A 16,640-nucleotide genomic window follows, 5' to 3' on the forward strand; every position below is an offset into this window, starting at 1 on the left:
TGGACCTCTTTATTCCAATCTTCCCACCCAACTCGATACCCGGCTTGTTGTTCCATCAGCTGTTGCTGGACATCTTGTTCAGAACCGAACTAGTTAACTAGGTCTAACTGAACTAAATCATGTCAGTCAGTTCTTTAACGTGGACCAGGGTGTGTACAGGGAGGTTTAATGATATAGCAAAAAAAAAGTTAGGTCGTGTTCACAAACTGTTATTATTTCAATTTAATTTAATTAGCATTAAACTGACACAGTTGAACAAGTACTGTATTTAGTATGTTTGTTCATAGCAATATACTGTACCGTAATGAGTCAACAAACAGCCATTACTGTCTAATGCCACTGTCTCCCTACTGTGTGTGATTGTGTGTGTTGTGTGCGGGTGCGTGTCTAGTATGGAGGGATGGGCTTTCTTTGTAATTGTTTTCTTTTTAATTGTGGTAATTGTGCTTAATTCTGTAAAGCACTTTGTGTTGCATGTCCTTGCAGGAAAAGTGCTCTACAAATAAAGTTGATTTGATTTAAATAGCTGGCCCCACAATATAATAGGTACCTACAGTCTGACATGGTGGTGGTAGCATCATGATCCGAGGCTGCATGAGTGCTGTTAGCACTGGGGAGGTGCGGTATATTGAGGCAAGCTCTAATTCTAACACTCAAGCTGGTGGATGTCACACTGCACCCCTCCTTCCTGCTTGAGGATGCACAGGTCTTGAGGAGACATACTTGAGTTTCCTCTTACATTTCGCCTCATGCCATATGGTCCAGTTCCCAAAGGGACGGGACCATACTGAGCCCCCCCGCCCCCACAATTTGAGAAGCACCGGTTGTTGAAATGCAAAGGGTTTACTCACAGTAGATACAGAAGGTTTAAGCAAAATGATTTAGATGTTTTAACATTGTGTACTCAATAGTTTCTCTGTCATTAAGGAGCTGGTAAGCAGTGAATGCAGCTGTTGCCCAGCTGCAGGGACCCCACTCGATGGTCTCTCCAACTATGAAGGCAGTCGTGGACGCCGTGTGGGCGGTTTGGAGCATCGGGGCCTCCATCTATGACTACATCCACACCACCGCCATGGAGGAGCGCATACACTCCCTGGAGAAGGTGGCCACCATCCACCATTGTGCCATCGGGATGCTCTCTGCAGCCATTTTGGTGCTCTTCACCTACATCTTCCTCAAGAAGCTTTGAGGGTTGGACTGGATTCTAACTTTGTGGTAAACGGCAACAATAATCCAGGTTTTTGGGTTGATCAAACAGTGCCATGCAGTCCATGTGAATCTGATATCTTATTTTCATTTGTTAATATTAATTTAATTCACTTCTGCTTTAGCTTCTTCAGGAAGACACTGGAATGTAGAAACCTAGCTTGCTGCTAAAATTCCTTTGAAATGACTTATTTCATACATGAAATGCATACAGTAACATCACACCTAGATACACACAGGCCCTGACATTACGTTTACCTGCAATCTCAAATATAATGCTGTTTTTATTCAGAATTTAACAATATGTTTACTACGGTGGTTGTACTTTGCAGTAATTTATATGTTTTTTAACCAGCCACAAAATAGAACTACTGTACAACCACAATAATAGACTAATTCACCGATGTCAAATCTTTGATATCTTTGAAAAGATTCTCAACAGTATTATTGATGCAGGTCAGGTAGTTTCGTGCTTTTCCACAAACAGTATTCCATCATTTTAAAAGGGATCAATACTGAATATTAATGGATTCTATGTCCTTTTAATGCTCCTTTGTATTTGCACTAATTTAAAGCATTTGTACATTGGAATTGTTATTCAGTCCGCTGATGGGAGGAGGAAACATTACACTATATTATTACTGGAACAACTTGTATTTGTGTTGGTTACATAAGACTTCAATGTACTTATAATGTTCGGTTTACTTTCTACTAAAGCTGAAGGTATGAAACAATAAAGTGACCTTAAAATAGCACCTAAGATCTATTATTTACATTCACTGTTGAGAAGAATTTGATAGCTTTTATTTGAACGATATCAAATGTGTGTATTCAACATGACAAAAGTCCATTTGTGAGGACTTTAGTGGATTTCTGCATGTTCTCAACATTATTCTTTGAAAGCAAACTGCAGAGCAACATGGAATTTTCCTCGAACATGGACATGAGAAAACAGTTCACATGTTTTTTTTTCCTTCAGTAAAACATGGTGAAACAATCCAAGGATGCCTGTTGAAGCAGCCAACATCTCATGGGGTCCCTCAACCTGACCAACTATTTCTCAATTTAGCCCATGTGGACTCCGAGGCGCCCGGTCTGAAGGAGAGTGTACTTGGAGGTGAATCTTTCCACGCTCTCCCCCTCTAGGAACTTCATGGCTCTCCAGTGGATCTTGACACAGTTCTCCAGTTGGCCGAGGGGCCCCATCTCCTCCTGGATGTATTGTAGCCACAGATCTTGAGCAGTAAAAGAAACATTCATCTTTTGAGCTGATGAAGATTGGAAGAACCCCAACTACACTATATGGTACACTATACCTTTTCTTCAACTTTCACTTTTCCCAACTCTTGTCTATACTGTATACTTGAGCATCTCTGTAGCTTTATTGAACTATAAGCCTTTATACTTTTACACTATAAAATTATACTGAATATAAATACAACTATTCCTATGCCACTCCTTATCTCACCATCATCTGAGGAGCCGAACTCCTGCAGGGCCCTCTCATAGTAGTCCCTCAGGTGGTTCATCCTTGGAGAATCCTTCATGAACAACACAATGCTGTCACAAACAACTCAGACCTGACTGATTGACGTGATTTTGTTGCACTCACTTGTTCTTTCTCAATCAGAATCATCCTGGTGAACCAAGGCTTGGAAAAAGGTCTGCTGTCCTGTAAACTTAAGAGAGAAAAAAGCTAATTGTTTGCCTGTGTAGCCTCTAAATTACATGACCGTGAATATTTTCCTTACCTTCTAAAAGTCTTTCTAGCTTTCTTGTAACCTCCAGTGGAGTACGACCAATCAAGGTATCGCTCTTTCATCGCCATGGCAACATCCGCCACCGCAGACAGCAGACCTCTCTGGTGGTAAAACAAACTGTCTGATAAAGTGTTCTGAGGCCAAATCATTGTGTGCATACTAATGGATCTTCAGTGTGGATAGACATGAATAGCACAGCTGAGGTGTTTCATTAAGAAAAAAAAATTACCTTAAAGATGGCTTCTGTCTCCTCAGGGTTCTGGTTGGCGATGCTCCACTGGACATGCAGCTGCCAAATTGGTAAGCTCTCCTGTTCGAAGAGGAGGACAGAGACAGGAGAGAACCACCTGAGCAAGCCTGTCATTTAAGGTGATTGCAGTATTCCATCCATTGTCTGTACTGCTTATCCTGTTCACAGTTGCTAAGGCACTGAAGTCTTGCCTTGTTGTGTGAAGGTCTGCTATGTTAACCACTATTTAAAACCGTGATACAGCACTGCAGATGTATGCCTGTGAATATTCTCATTCATTCAGGTCACTGTATTTGCAGGGCATTCAATCGATTCCAACTGGACTGTTCAGGGTGTCTTAGAAGATGTTTTCGCCTCTTATCCGAGCAGGCTTTATCAGTATGCTCCGAGACTAGTCAGACTAGATTGGACAGCTCTAGTCATATCACTGCAGATAAATATGCATTACCACGCCATTATCCATAATGTCATCACTCGGGATCATGGTACTTCCAATCATGGCCGCCTATCACTGCATACAGTATGTCGACATTTTGTGGATTTTCTATTTTTACCCCTTCTAAAAGACAAACATATAATGCAGCATTCAATACTGCAGGGAAAAACATTGAACAGAAAACAACAATATCAATATCCTAGTACAGTTCTTGCTAGTTTATTAAAAGCTGTACTTATGTATCATAGCCCATAAATGTGTATGTGTATATGCACTTTAAGTGGTACTCTGTGGCCACATCTTGTCGTGTGGTGCCCAAACTTGGCGGGACTTTGGGTGACTGTACTAAAAATATTAATGGGAACTAAAGATTTTGGTGTCTTTGGCTAGAGTTAATATAATTTTAGTTTTCTGTAGAAATACAATTTAAAAAACAGCAAAAAAATAGAGCAAAAAGGGACAATGTAAAGAAAGTAAGAAAAAGTTGAATTTAATAAAAAGTTTTATATAAAAAAAATAAAGACTTATTCATTCATTTAAAGAGGTACAGTATTCTTCCCTCAGCTGGCAGCATCCCAACCATAATGTGCCTTAAGAAAACGTAGGTTCAGCTATACTAGAGGAAACCATTTTTAAGATGCCTGGGGGTTTAACACTTAAGTTGCATAATGTGTAGTAATCCTCCTCACACCACTACTGATCAGGCCTCAAGTCTTAAGAAAGCTCATGCACAACAATCTCCTCTGTTGACTTTGTTGTTAAAGCACCTGTCGTGGAGGCAACGGTAAATATAGTTCATAATCATTTGGTGACCTCTTTAAACTTTAAAGGGAAAGCAAAATAAGTTACAGTAATAAGATGGAATGGAGGCTAATTGAAGATGACCCACTTGGCTGGTAACTGCTGTGCATGTGTGTGTGTGTGTTCACGTGTTCACCTTGGGATGGATGTGTGTGAGCGCGTCCTGGAACAGTCGCCCAGTGTCATCTCTCTCCAGCTTCATCAGCGTCTCCAACGCCAGGTTCCATACTGGCACCGATAGGCTGTAGCGGTCAGTGGCTGCCGTGGCAATGTTGGCTGCACCTTCTTCATCCCCTGACGAGAGTAGAATCTGCACCTGGTCAGAAGGACGACGACGTGTTACGGACGACAGCGAGGGAATTTGTCATCCACAATTGTGGTACAGTCTTACCCAGTTCTTGTAATAATCCTCTTTCAGGAACGATGAGTCATGAGCACGCTGCAAAACACCCAGCAGCCTCTCCTGCCTCTGTGATGAATACAATAATACATAAAAATACACGTATAATACGTTTTTTCATCCTCGAACACAGTAGCAGCATGAGGAGCAAAGCTTCCTTTACCTTGTCCTTCAGATCTTGGACATTTGTCTTCCTTTTCAGTCTCTCCAGGCAGAAGACCACATAGCAGGTCCACATGGCTTCTGCAGCGTGACAGCACATAAGTATGCTGATTACACATATGAGTTGATGCCTTTTTTAGAATAAAAAATAATACATTGGGAATTGATTGTTTAATAATATATATTTAGATACACAATTAACAGAATAAAATAAATTCAGTGTCCAGGTTTATGATGGCACAAGTATATCCAACTTTCAGCACCTTAAAACTAATAAGGCATTAGTGTGGAGCAAATGTACTGTGTGTGTGTATATCAAAATGATGGTATTTATGATCTATGAAAAGTGTCCCCACTCAAAGCTTTGGTCTATCATGCACCACACATGTATTGACACTGATGCCTCCTACCGGTGTTGAGGCTCTCAAGGCCTTTCTCATACATTTGGCAGCATTTTTCTTCTCTCCGGTTAACATCAGAGGCCCGGCTTTTGGCGGTCAGAAGTTCCTCCCCTATTCCCGGAGCCTCGAGCTCCCTCTTGGCCAAGAAATCCCATGTGATGCTGTCGTCGAGGAAGTTGGTTTTCAGGCTGGAAAACAAGGTGGGGGAGCTTGACTTGACAGTGAATGAGTTATATGTCTTTTTTTTTTTAATCAGAGTACTTAGCAAGTCACTCACAGTGTACACATGAAGGCAATACAACACAAAATACAAGCATTAAATGAAATAATTATTAAAAAAAAAACACTACATTGCTTGGTTTTTACTGTTACTTTCATAGGAGCAGATCCTTTAACATGCTCAAGGATACTGTATCGACCTTGCAGTTATGTGTAGTTATGTGTTTTGTGACTTCTCCAGGTACTTCAGCTTCCTCCCACATCCCAAACAAAAGTTAAGTGGACACTCTAAATTGGCCATAGGCGTGAATAATGTGCCTGTGTCCTGTGATTGGCTGGCGACCAGTCCAGAGTGCACCGTGCCTTTCACCCTAAGTCAGTTGGGATAGGCTCCACCTCACATGTGATCCTAATGATGACAAGTGGTAAAGAAAGTGGATGGTGGGTAGGTGTGTTTGGCAGGCCAAGCAGTGACTTACTCCTGCAAGATGGACTCTTGGAAGTCTTTTGTGAAGTCAAATATGCCTGCGATATTCAGCAGTGAGATGACAAACTCTGCTTCTGTCGCACCAAAACAAGCAAAGGTTAATTACAAATGTCATTTACAGCAACAGCTTCATTGTTTTGGCATCAAAACATGCTCACCTTTGTTTTTGTCTGTGGCATTTTTATATACCACCATAGCCAGCTTCCCACTCAGAATCTCAGGAGGAAACTCATCCTCACCCTAGAAAGTGTTAAGAATAGTAAGTATTTTGAATAACATTTGAAACTATCAGCCACTCACAATGTCCATGTGAGCTTTCTCCATTCCTTGCTTCCTCTTTCTTAGCTTCTCACAGTGCAACAACTCCATGCGGAAGTACTGGAACACATTGACGACATAGAGTATTAACTTCCTGTCATGCAAATGTGGCTTTATTCTTGTTCCTCACCTCCTGGTAGACTTTTTTGTTGTTTGGGTGGAAGCGTAACGCCCTAAGAAATAAGTGACGGGCATTCTCTGAGGACTTTCTATCTTCCAGCTCAGTTTTAGCGGCCATGAGCCACAGTGCTGCCGACAAAGAACAAACACAGTCCGAAAGTGTGTAAGTATTTTATGTTCAGCACTGAAAAATATTTAAATGGAGGTGTACCTGGTTTATCAGGGTGGATGGCCAGCATGGCGGAGAACACCTTGCTGAGCTGCCCCTTTGTGGACTGAAGGAGAGATTAAATGAATACATGTTTACACTGCTGTTATTCACCTGTGTTGAAAGCCAGCAAACATGTTTACATACCCATTTCTTACAGAAAGCGACATGCGAGAGCCAAAGTTGCACATCATCCTACAAGGAAAAGACATTTGGGATGTATTCATTGTCCTTTTTTCAAGGTGAGATCTTGCAAAAAAAAATCACTATTCTTATGTCATTACAACTTTTTCTTCAAAATTCAGTATAAAATACTACTAACACTGATTTTAGTCTCATACCAATCTGACAATTCTCATATGACTTAAATTTACTGTGGAATTGAATCTGGTATATTCCTAAATTGGCCGCACGGTGGAATGTTGGCCAAACAGTCAGTAGCTCATCTCTGTGTGGAGTTTGCATGTTCTCCTCTCCGGTTTCCTCCCACATTCCAAAAACATGCTCGTTTAATTGGGGCCTCCATATTGTCCACAGGAATGTATGTGAGTGTGAATGGTTGTTTGTCTATATGTGCCCTGTGATTGGCTGGCCACCAGTCCAGGGTCTCTCGCCCGAAGACAGCTGGTATAGGCTCCAGCACCCCCATGACCTAGTGTAATTTAAATATGATGTGATTGTTTCCCTTTCTGTCCTTGTTATATAACCAAATGAGTGGTTGTTAAGGCTTGCAATAAAATACCTTCCACTTGTTTGTTGCCCTTCTGAAGACACTATTGATTCTGTGTATGATGGCAAACTCAATCTCTTCCTTCTTGTGCTTGTAGTGTATGTGCTGCAAAGGAAAGGTGAAGATGAGAAGCAGGACAAGGACACTAACAATACAGGAAGGTAGCTGCAGATGTCACCTACCGCTCTCCTCTTTTTGACCAGCTCCAGGACATTGATTTCATACTGTAATTCAACAACATGCACCCTAAAAATAAGTCATTTCAACTTCAGTGAATTAGAATTAGAAAAAGATTATTATACCTGTATGTATGAGATGAAGTCGTCTTTAGTGACAATCAGCCTGTGGAGTTTATATTCCAGCGCTGTTACTCTTTTGACGATGGCTCTGCCAAAAAGAAGTTGTTTGTTAGCATTGAAGTTATTATTATATTACTATTATTAATGGAGAAAAAATCCAAACCTACATGGCCCTGTGTGGGAAAAGTGGTTGCCCCTAAACCTAGTAACTGGTTAGGCCACTCTTTGCAGCAACAACTGCAATCAAGCTTTGTGATAACTTGCAATGAGCGGAATATGTACATATATGTTACTGTCAACAGAGGACAGTCAAACACAATTAGCTTTTGGTGTTATTTTTATTTTCAATGAGTCCTAAGTAGATGCGCATCATGTTTTATTCATAATTTCCCACCGATCGATGTGTTGTTGTTTTTATTAGTTCAGTGCTCATTTGGAGTAGGTCTTATCTTACTTTATTTCTTTCTTGGTGAAGAGTCCCACTCTCTCCAGTTGCTCCAACTCTGGAATTCTGTCCTCGATCCGCTGCTGAACGATCTCCGCCATCTTGGCTCTTTTCCAGGATCCAATGTAGTGGTCGCTTTTTTAAATTAAATCCTCTGACTGGATGTCAGTTGTAGTAATCTAATAAAATTATTATTTTTAGTTCAAGAGCCACGAGACCAGGGGTGATCGATTTTTGTACGCATGGCCGGAAGTTGTGATTCACTAAACTTCCTGTCCCTTCACGAAATCGCCCCGACAGTAAACAAGTAGTCCCTTAAAAATAGACTTGCGTTTTTGCTTTAATTCTAAATTGTCAATCATGTTGAATGTAATTATTTTTGCGTTAGCTGTCGTTGTGATATCAGTGTGATCAATTACAAAACATGGATTGTTCCAAGCGCTCGAAATGTTCCAACGAAATCCCCATTAATTATAATAATGATTTCTTTACAACCGTGTTATAGGAACGTCTGGTCAACATATGATATTCACTTACTGTAGCGTGTAAGCTACATTATATATTATATACAATTACTTGATAATGGTGAGACAAGGCTGTGAACGCTCACTTTCCCGCAAAATCGTAGAAAACTAGAGCGGGCGAAACGTCAGTTCCTGTCTCCGTGGGCCAATCACAGCTCTGGATTCCACCAGTCTGTCTCCCATTGGCTGACAAACGGGCAACGCTCTGTTGTTCATTCTAAATTGAAGGAAAACCACACGGCAATAACCTATAACGCCGCCGTTATTGATGTCACTAAGAGTATTTAATCAATTTTGGAAATACACCGATATCAGTGGTTGTACTAACCAGTTCGGTCGTACTACTGGTTTATTTACCAGGAAATTATGCTAGCAGTGCTAGCTAACTAGCAGCGTCTCGTCGCGTCCTCTTCATCTTCATGGGTTTCCGCTGTTGATTCTTCAAAGGCTTGTGCTGGGGCAGCGAGGCTATCAAATTAATGCCATCTGCCAGGGTAGGTTGCCTATATTAAAGTTATAAACCAAGTTTAATTATTACTCAATATTTGTTCCACGCCAGACGAACAAATACTGTATGGCTAACTAGCATGTTAGCAATGTGCCTTAGCTAGGCTACCGCGCTAACAGTTTGCCTCCTAGCTACAGTCATCTGCTGGTACAGCCTTTGTTTGTTCTATTATTTTCATTTTTGACACATATGTGTGACCCATTCCTAGAATTCCGGCCATATTATGAGCGGGGCGGGTTGCAAAGCTAACGGCGCCGTGTACCCCGCCTCGTCGGCAATGTTGAACGCAGTGAAGAAGCCGAAGATGGAGCAGATTCAGGCCGACCATGAGCTCTTCCTTCAGGCCTTCGAAAGTAAGTTGAACTCTCGACGCGTTGTCATTCCGTCCTTTCAACAATTTGCTGCCATAATGCGTTGTGTTTATGTTTGGGAGCTTACAAAAGTAATGGTGGGTTTTCACATAGTGGACATAGCTTTTTTATGTTTCACTTTCATTCCAGAGACATGATTGCTATAGGCAGTCTTGTTATATTTATGGCTGCATTTAATATCTTTAGAATTGATTTTGTTACAAAACAAATTAAAGCATGCTTCACTATATAACGGCTCATAAACTACATTTGTCCATATTATCTGTTATACAAATACTATTGTAAAATTCTAAGTAATATATCAATTGTCATGTACATTTTAGCATTTGTTGGTGTTAACAGACTCCTAGAAGCTGAATTGCACCAAGACAGTCCAATTTAGAACCGGCCCTTGCATCTATAATCATTGGTTTAATTTATAAAGGTTACGTATGCAGAAAACGGTGTCTAAATGTAGTGTACAACACTTTTTATGCCAATATTGTCCAAAAAAAGTCTGTAAAGTGCCGGTACCTGCATGCAAACGGTTGACCTGTCAAACACATGTCAGCGGTTATGAGAACAAGACACTCAATGGGAAATGCAATCTGCACTCACATTATGCCTTGAAAACTGAGGTCCCCTCAGTAAACACTTTTCCTTTTTCCAGAGCCTACTCAGATATACAGGTTTCTTCGCACTAGGAACTTGATTGCAGTAAGTAGCACGTTGTTACTAGCCTTTAATTTGATTCAATATGCAGTAATTGACGAGTTATGTTTCCTTTTAGCCCATATTTTTGCACAGGACTCTCACCTTCATGTCTCACAGAAATGGTCGATCAAATGCCAAAAGGTACAAATAAAGTTTTACAGACATTTCTTTCATAAGTGTAATATTCTATACATTTCAACATTGTGTCTGTTTTTTCTTTTGGTTTCCAGGAAAGCATTCAAAGTGGATAACATGTTGCAGGCGGTAGAGAAGATGAAGGGAGAGCAGGAATCTCCCAGGTAACATTCACAGTAGCAGATAAGCTCATTTTAATAATGAATACTTTGTAACTTTGTAACATTAATTTGTACATCCTTTCTAGCTTGTCTTCACATCTGCATTTAACTTTCACTGGGTTCTTCCATAAGGATGGTAAACACACATTTCTTTTGACTGAGTTTATATTTGTAATCTTGTTTATTATATTCATAATGGGCATGTGTTCCTTTCTTGTAGAAAAGCCATCTCAGAATTCAGAAAATGAGCAAAATTCGGTCTCGTTAGAGGTGCTACTTGTCAAAGTCTGCCATAAAAAACGCAAGGTAATCCTGAACATTCATATTAGAATATGGTATGTGCAGTCATAAAAGGTATGTGACGTGGCACTGAATCGAACTGTATACTTTCTCTGGTAAATGGTAAATTACATGCAGTAGTTTATGGTATGTACAGCAAGCTATGGTAAATGGTACAGCACATACAGTACTGTAACTGATGGTTGACAGGGTAAAATGGTAAATAGTAAGGCACACACTAACAGATGGTTTATGGATGCATGGTACGTGCAGTGGTAAATGGTGTTTATCTCATACATAAACAAATGGTCTGGTACACACTAACATATGGTTTATGATAAGGTATCATGGTCACTAAATGCTTATAAACCTAATATTCTGTCTCTAAGGCGTGTATGTCTTTTTGCAGGATGTCAGCTGTCCAATTAAGCAAGTGCCTACAGGTAAAAAGCAGGTGCCTTTGAACCCTGAGAGCAACCAAACCAAGCTGGGCTCGTGTCCTTCGTTAGTGGTGTCCAGCAATGAGTTTGAGCCCAGCAACAGTCACATGGTCAAGTCCTACTCGCTCCTCTTCAGGGTGTCACGCACAGGGAGGAGGGACACAAAGGGCCTGGCCAATGGTGAAGCCAATGAGAACATTGGTAAGAGAACATCCCATTTGATGTTCAAGCCTCAAGTGGATACGCGCATAATGACATGCATGTATTTTTTTTTTCTGTGTCTTTGTGTGTGTAGATGTGACAGATACTCAGAGTAGAAAGAAGAGATGCTCATCCCATAAAGAAGGGGATGCAACAGAGACCTATGTTGCACAGATGACAGTCTTTGACAAGAATAGGTGAGTATCAATGGGTAAAGCCTCACCATAACATTAGGTACACATCCTATGGTAAAGTAAAACACAATCACTTGTTCGTCATCCACTCAATCCATTCAGTTAATGAGTTGGATGAATACTAACCTAGGTTCAGGTCTGTCGGTTAGCTTGTCAGCTTTATGTAGCATTCGCATGTTCTTACCGTGCGTGCATGCGTTTTCTCTGGGTACTCCAGTTTCCTCCCACATTCCAAAAACATGAAGTTAGGTTAATTGGCGACTCTAAATACACAAATGTGAAAGTGAATAGTTGTTTGTCAATTTGTGCCCTGCGATTGGCTGGTGACCAGTCCAGGTTGTACCCCACATCTCACCCATCAGGGTGACGCATCAGGCCAACATCTCAATAGTGAGACCATGACGCTATTTAGTTTTGACTATGCCTTGTAAGCGAAATGTTGATTTGATATCGCTCTCGTCCTCTGCAGGAGGTTGCAGCTGCTGGACGGGGAGTACGAGGTGTCCATGCAAGGGATGGAGGATAGTCCTGTGAACAAGAAGCGAGCCACATGGGAGACTCTTCTTGATGGCAAGGTGAAGAGCTTTACAGCTTATTTTTGATGTGTTTTTCTCATTAGACAGTCGTGAACCACAGTGATATGGCATATGTATGTGTATACAGTGTCTATATATTCTGTGTCTGTCTTTTTAGAGGCTGCCACCGTTTGAAACATTTTCTCAGGGACCCACGTTGCAGTTTACTCTACGTTGGACAGGCGACGCCAGCGGGACGTCCACTGCCCCTGTAGCGAAACCTCTGGCTACACGAAACTCTGACACCTCTGGACCCATGGAGACCAGGACCAGCCACCATAGAGCGACCCCCATGAGTAAGACACATTGGCCATTTAAGGTTGCTATTCTAAGCTGTAGAACTGTAAATATGTAACATAAAATATTCCAACACTCCCTGCACAGGCAGGCTGCTCCCAACTATTGGAGGTGTTACAGACACACACAGCCGTAATAATTCACTGATTACTGCTATGACATCAAGATGGATGTCACTGATAAGGACTTCAGTGCCTTGTTATATTTGCATTTTGATAAAGATTAGAATAATCTGTGTGTTTTATGACTGATCCCTGCTGGTGGAATGCTACACATTTCTACCTTTTTATGGCAGAGGACACCCAGGTTGTGTCAAGAAGGGCATCCAGCATTAAAACTAAGCCAAAACCATTCATGCAATTTTGCTGTGGTGACTCCTGATGGGGAAAAGTTTTTGTTTTTTTCCCCCTGTGACTAGTTTAACATCTTGTCCTTATGTTTGTCAGCAGTGAAAGAGTCAGTCAGCACGGACATCCAAACGAGGAAAGAGCATGTCCCCTATGAGCCGCGCCAGAAGCTACGAATATTTTATCAGGTATGCCATGCCAGGATAAAGATGCAAAATGTGACGGCTGGCATGACAGTTAGACTACTATGTGTCATTTTTTTTTCTTGACTAGTTTCTGTACAACAACAACACACGGCAACAGACTGAGGCAAGAGACGACCTTCACTGTCCTTGGTGCACACTGAACTGCAGCAAACTTTACAGTCTGCTCAAACACCTCAAACTCTCCCACTCGCGCTTCATCTTCAACTATGTGGTAAGGATCTTAGCTGTGTTGTCTGAGAGAGAATCTGATTCTATCGCTGATTTTGAGAATGCTACGAAATAGGAAGAAGCCTACTTTGAGCCTACATGTTGCTGTACATGGCTGACAACTGCAGTAGGCTAGTAAGATTTGTAATGGTACTTGAGGTACTGGTAATTTATTGAGGCCAATAGGAATGCATATGTCTTGTGGAATACATTGTGGTCTTCTTTTTGGACATGCATTTTTATGTTTCTTCCTCATAACCAGCCTCACCCCAAAGGAGCAAGGATAGACGTGTCCATCAATGAGTGTTATGACGGTTCGTACGTCGGCAATCCTCAGGACATCCACAGCCAACCTGGCTTTGCTTTCAGTCGCAACGGCCCAGTTAAAAGGACCGCTGTCACCCACATTCTGGTTTGCAGGTAAACTGTTTTATTTTCCCAATACCCGCTTAAATGTGTGGCATAATGCCAGACATTAACTGTGGCTCTTGCTTTTTTTTTCCCAGGCCCAAGAGGACCAAGCCAAGTCTGTCAGAGTTCCTGGAGTCTGAGGACGGAGAGTTGGAGCAGCAAAGGACCTATGTCAGTGGACACAACCGCCTCTACTTCCATAGTGACAGCTGCATGCCTCTGCGGCCCCAGGAGATGGACGTGGACAGCGAGGATGAGAGAGACCCCGAGTGGCTGCGAGAGAAAACTGCCACCGTGAGCAAACTCGGCAACTGCCATCCAATTTTGATGTCACTCATCTGTTGACAGCTGCTTTATGGGTCATTGTTAAATCCTCCAGTGGTCTATGAAATTACACTTGGACAGTGGAAGCTATTTGTGTAGCCAACCCATGTGTCTCATGAAGTCCAGGTCCACCATGATGTTGTTCCTAAAAAGTGCCAGCTTAAGGTGACATACATGGTCAAACGCTTTTGTCAGCATCAAATTTTGAGGCCCAAATCAGCGGGAAAATGAACTAGAAACCAAGCACGACACTATTGTTTAATTACACAGCATAGAAAAACATGCACTAATTTCTTGTTCAGTGGAAAATAAGCTTCAAAGGAAGTGTTTCAGATTTGACCACACTAACAAAATACAGATAGGAAGTTATGTGTATCTATCTCTGGTCAAAGTCACTAGTAAACATGTAAACAATAGCTAGTTTCGGTTATATGGACATCAGTCAGATAACCCACTGAACTAAATTAAATAAATGTGAGAGCCTCATTTAATTGCATCATACAAAACTCACCTTAAACGTTGTCTAAATGAACAATGTTACAGCTTAATTTGAACACAAACAAAACAAAAGCATTGTTGCTCTGTTATGTACATTTATAACCATTACCATCTTTGTTTTATGCAGCAACTGGACGAGTTCACAGACGTCAATGAAGGTGAGAAGGAGGTGATGAAGCTATGGAACCTTCACGTCATGCAGCACGGGTATGTTCAAATCATTGCATGTGCTTTTGGTTCGGAGGAATGAGAGGAAGGAGTTACATGAACTCAGAGTTAATGATGACGAGATATTGTCACTGGGTTTGAGGAGCTTATTGATGGTGGAGAAGGGGGTTTTGGGGCCAGAGCCAGCATAGATGATATGTGAGTAGTAGCAGGACCAGGCAGAGTTTAAATTTAAAGCAGTTTTATACTGGAGGATGAAGTCAGTTTAGGCTTGGAGGTGGATAGTGAGACCAGTTTTCAGTTCTCATTTCCTCGTCTCATCGCGTTCTAATGGACCCAATCTCATGCTTTGTCTTGTCTCGTGGGTTGGGTGTGGGGAGGTGGGGCATAGCAGTACCTGCTGCTTGTTGAAGTGCAATATAAGCTTTTACATTAGTCTCCAAAAGTGTCCAATAAGACCAGAAAAGGTTGTTTTTAAGTATCTTGATGACTCTGTCATTGCTGTTCAGTTTTAAGTCTTACTTCTTGGCAGACTAGTTTCAGTGGTGTGTTCAAATTATATTAAAGCACTTGTCTTTTTTTCTTGCAGCTTCATAGCAGACAACCAGATGAACCAGGCCATCATGCTTTTTGTGGAGAGCTGCGGCGCGCACGTCGTCCGGCGGAACCTCTGTCGCAACTTCCTCCTCCACCTTGTCAGCATGCACGACTTCAACCTGGTGGGCACAGCCACCATCGACCGAGCAATGATGCGCCTCAAGCAGATCCAGGAGGAGCTCCCGGATGCAGAGAAGCAGCAGGAGCTGACTCCGGCGGAAGCGGCGGCGGGAAGCTGCAACGGGAACGCTTTGACCTCCAGTGCGGGGAAGCAGGGCAAGAGGACAAAAAGCGCTCTGACGGACTGATGCAGGCTCAATGCTTGGAACTATTAGTCATGAAGGAGTTTTTGCTCTGTTTGCTCCCCTTCAATAAACTCTCCAATCGTTTTGGTGCTTAGACATGTGGTCAGCACAGCGTCTGACCCCCAAACAGACCAATATACAAGGTAAACAAGTTTTTACAACTTGGAAGTGAACCAAATATGAACAATATAGAAATGAATCACCAACATCAAACATGATGGTGTCTTTTGGATGAGTGTGTGAACAGGCTGAGAATCTTGTAGTATGTCCTTATAGATGAGGCTCGTCAAAGCTACAGTTAAAACTGTACTGCTAACATGAATTGTACGCATACATGATAACCATAGCGGATTATTTTAGCACTTGATGTTTTGTATTTAGAGATTTTCCTTTTTTTTTATGTCAGTGCTGCACCAAAGGCAGCATCTCTTCCGTCACTAGTGGAGTCTTTTCTGTTGTTGGATCTCACTGTGGAAACTGTGAATTGACAGTTTAGCGAAGGCATTGTAAAGATTGTTTGGGCTCCAAAAATACATTTTATTTTTTAGGTTTTTTGTTTGTTTTGCTGATAGGCTCTCTGTACAGTAGTGGTCAATGATCGCTCAGAGTTAGCTTTTAGACTCACTGCAGTTTTTGCCAAAGGGTTTGTCATTATTATGTTCATTTGTGTATTTCCTTTTGTTTGTTGAATAGTGGATTTAAACAGACCATGGTCATGGTTCACTCCCAACCTCAGTTTCTATATTTTACTCCTATCACGTCAGTCATGATTTCTTACCTTTTTATCCGAAAGGGAGATTTTCTCACTTTTTACTTGCAAAACACCCTGTTGATAATTGTGAAAAGAAGTACAGTCTGGCTTTAGGGTTTTTATATTTAAATAAAAACAAATTCAGCCTCATTGCTTGTACATTTATTAGGTACACCTGCACAGCTCTATCAAATATTCTGCCTTTA

At 41.5% G+C, this 16,640-nt stretch overlaps 2 protein-coding genes across 4 annotated transcripts; one reads left to right on the forward strand and one right to left on the reverse strand.

Annotated features, from left to right (window-relative positions):
• Positions 1 to 1,988: 1,988 nt before the first annotated feature.
• Positions 1,989 to 8,908, reverse strand: utp6 (UTP6 small subunit processome component). Its single transcript, XM_058065390.1, has 19 exons — positions 8,252 to 8,908; positions 7,801 to 7,885; positions 7,681 to 7,722; positions 7,511 to 7,603; positions 6,916 to 6,963; positions 6,772 to 6,835; positions 6,571 to 6,689; positions 6,423 to 6,500; positions 6,281 to 6,362; positions 6,115 to 6,196; positions 5,426 to 5,604; positions 5,017 to 5,096; positions 4,845 to 4,922; positions 4,590 to 4,769; positions 3,196 to 3,276; positions 2,958 to 3,067; positions 2,819 to 2,885; positions 2,675 to 2,747; positions 1,989 to 2,441 (listed from the first exon to the last, which is right to left on the reverse strand). The coding sequence occupies exons 1-19, from the start codon at positions 8,341 to 8,343 to the stop codon at positions 2,272 to 2,274; spliced, it is 1,803 nt and encodes a 600-aa protein (XP_057921373.1). The 5' UTR covers positions 8,344 to 8,908; the 3' UTR covers positions 1,989 to 2,271.
• Positions 6,700 to 16,584, forward strand: suz12b (SUZ12 polycomb repressive complex 2 subunit b). 3 transcript variants are annotated; one of them, XM_058065389.1, is made up of 18 exons: positions 6,700 to 7,010; positions 7,596 to 7,659; positions 9,483 to 9,627; positions 10,295 to 10,341; positions 10,415 to 10,479; positions 10,569 to 10,637; positions 10,721 to 10,770; positions 10,855 to 10,940; positions 11,323 to 11,554; positions 11,649 to 11,751; positions 12,218 to 12,323; positions 12,442 to 12,619; positions 13,067 to 13,155; positions 13,241 to 13,384; positions 13,643 to 13,800; positions 13,887 to 14,085; positions 14,741 to 14,820; positions 15,371 to 16,584. In XM_058065389.1, the coding sequence occupies exons 3-18, from the start codon at positions 9,498 to 9,500 to the stop codon at positions 15,684 to 15,686; spliced, it is 2,052 nt and encodes a 683-aa protein (XP_057921372.1). In that variant the 5' UTR covers positions 6,700 to 7,010; positions 7,596 to 7,659; positions 9,483 to 9,497; the 3' UTR covers positions 15,687 to 16,584. The 3 variants fall into 3 exon arrangements, with proteins under 3 accessions (XP_057921372.1, XP_057921369.1, XP_057921370.1); XM_058065386.1 differs by lacking the exons at positions 6,700 to 7,010; positions 7,596 to 7,659 and adding an exon at positions 8,925 to 9,260; XM_058065387.1 differs by lacking the exons at positions 6,700 to 7,010; positions 7,596 to 7,659 and adding an exon at positions 8,925 to 9,260 and having other exon boundaries at positions 13,070 to 13,155.
• The last annotated feature ends 56 nt before the right edge of the window (positions 16,585 to 16,640 follow it).

This window comes from Doryrhamphus excisus, chromosome 1 (assembly GCF_030265055.1).
Source record: "Doryrhamphus excisus isolate RoL2022-K1 chromosome 1, RoL_Dexc_1.0, whole genome shotgun sequence".
NCBI lineage: Eukaryota > Metazoa > Chordata > Actinopteri > Syngnathiformes > Syngnathidae > Doryrhamphus > Doryrhamphus excisus.

Coding starts and splice junctions, on each gene's coding strand:
- utp6 (XM_058065390.1), bottom strand. CDS start 8,343: ATGGCGGAGATCGTTCAGCAGCGGATCGAGGACAGAATTCCAGAGTTG. Junction 6,964..7,510: donor GGGCAACAAACAAGTGGAAG/GTATTTTATTGC, acceptor TTTTCCTTGTAG/GATGATGTGCAACTTTGGCT. Junction 4,770..4,844: donor AGGATTATTACAAGAACTGG/GTAAGACTGTAC, acceptor CCTTCTGACCAG/GTGCAGATTCTACTCTCGTC.
- suz12b (XM_058065386.1), top strand. Junction 9,628..10,294: donor CTTCCTTCAGGCCTTCGAAA/GTAAGTTGAACT, acceptor TCCTTTTTCCAG/AGCCTACTCAGATATACAGG. Junction 10,941..11,322: donor TCTGCCATAAAAAACGCAAG/GTAATCCTGAAC, acceptor GTCTTTTTGCAG/GATGTCAGCTGTCCAATTAA.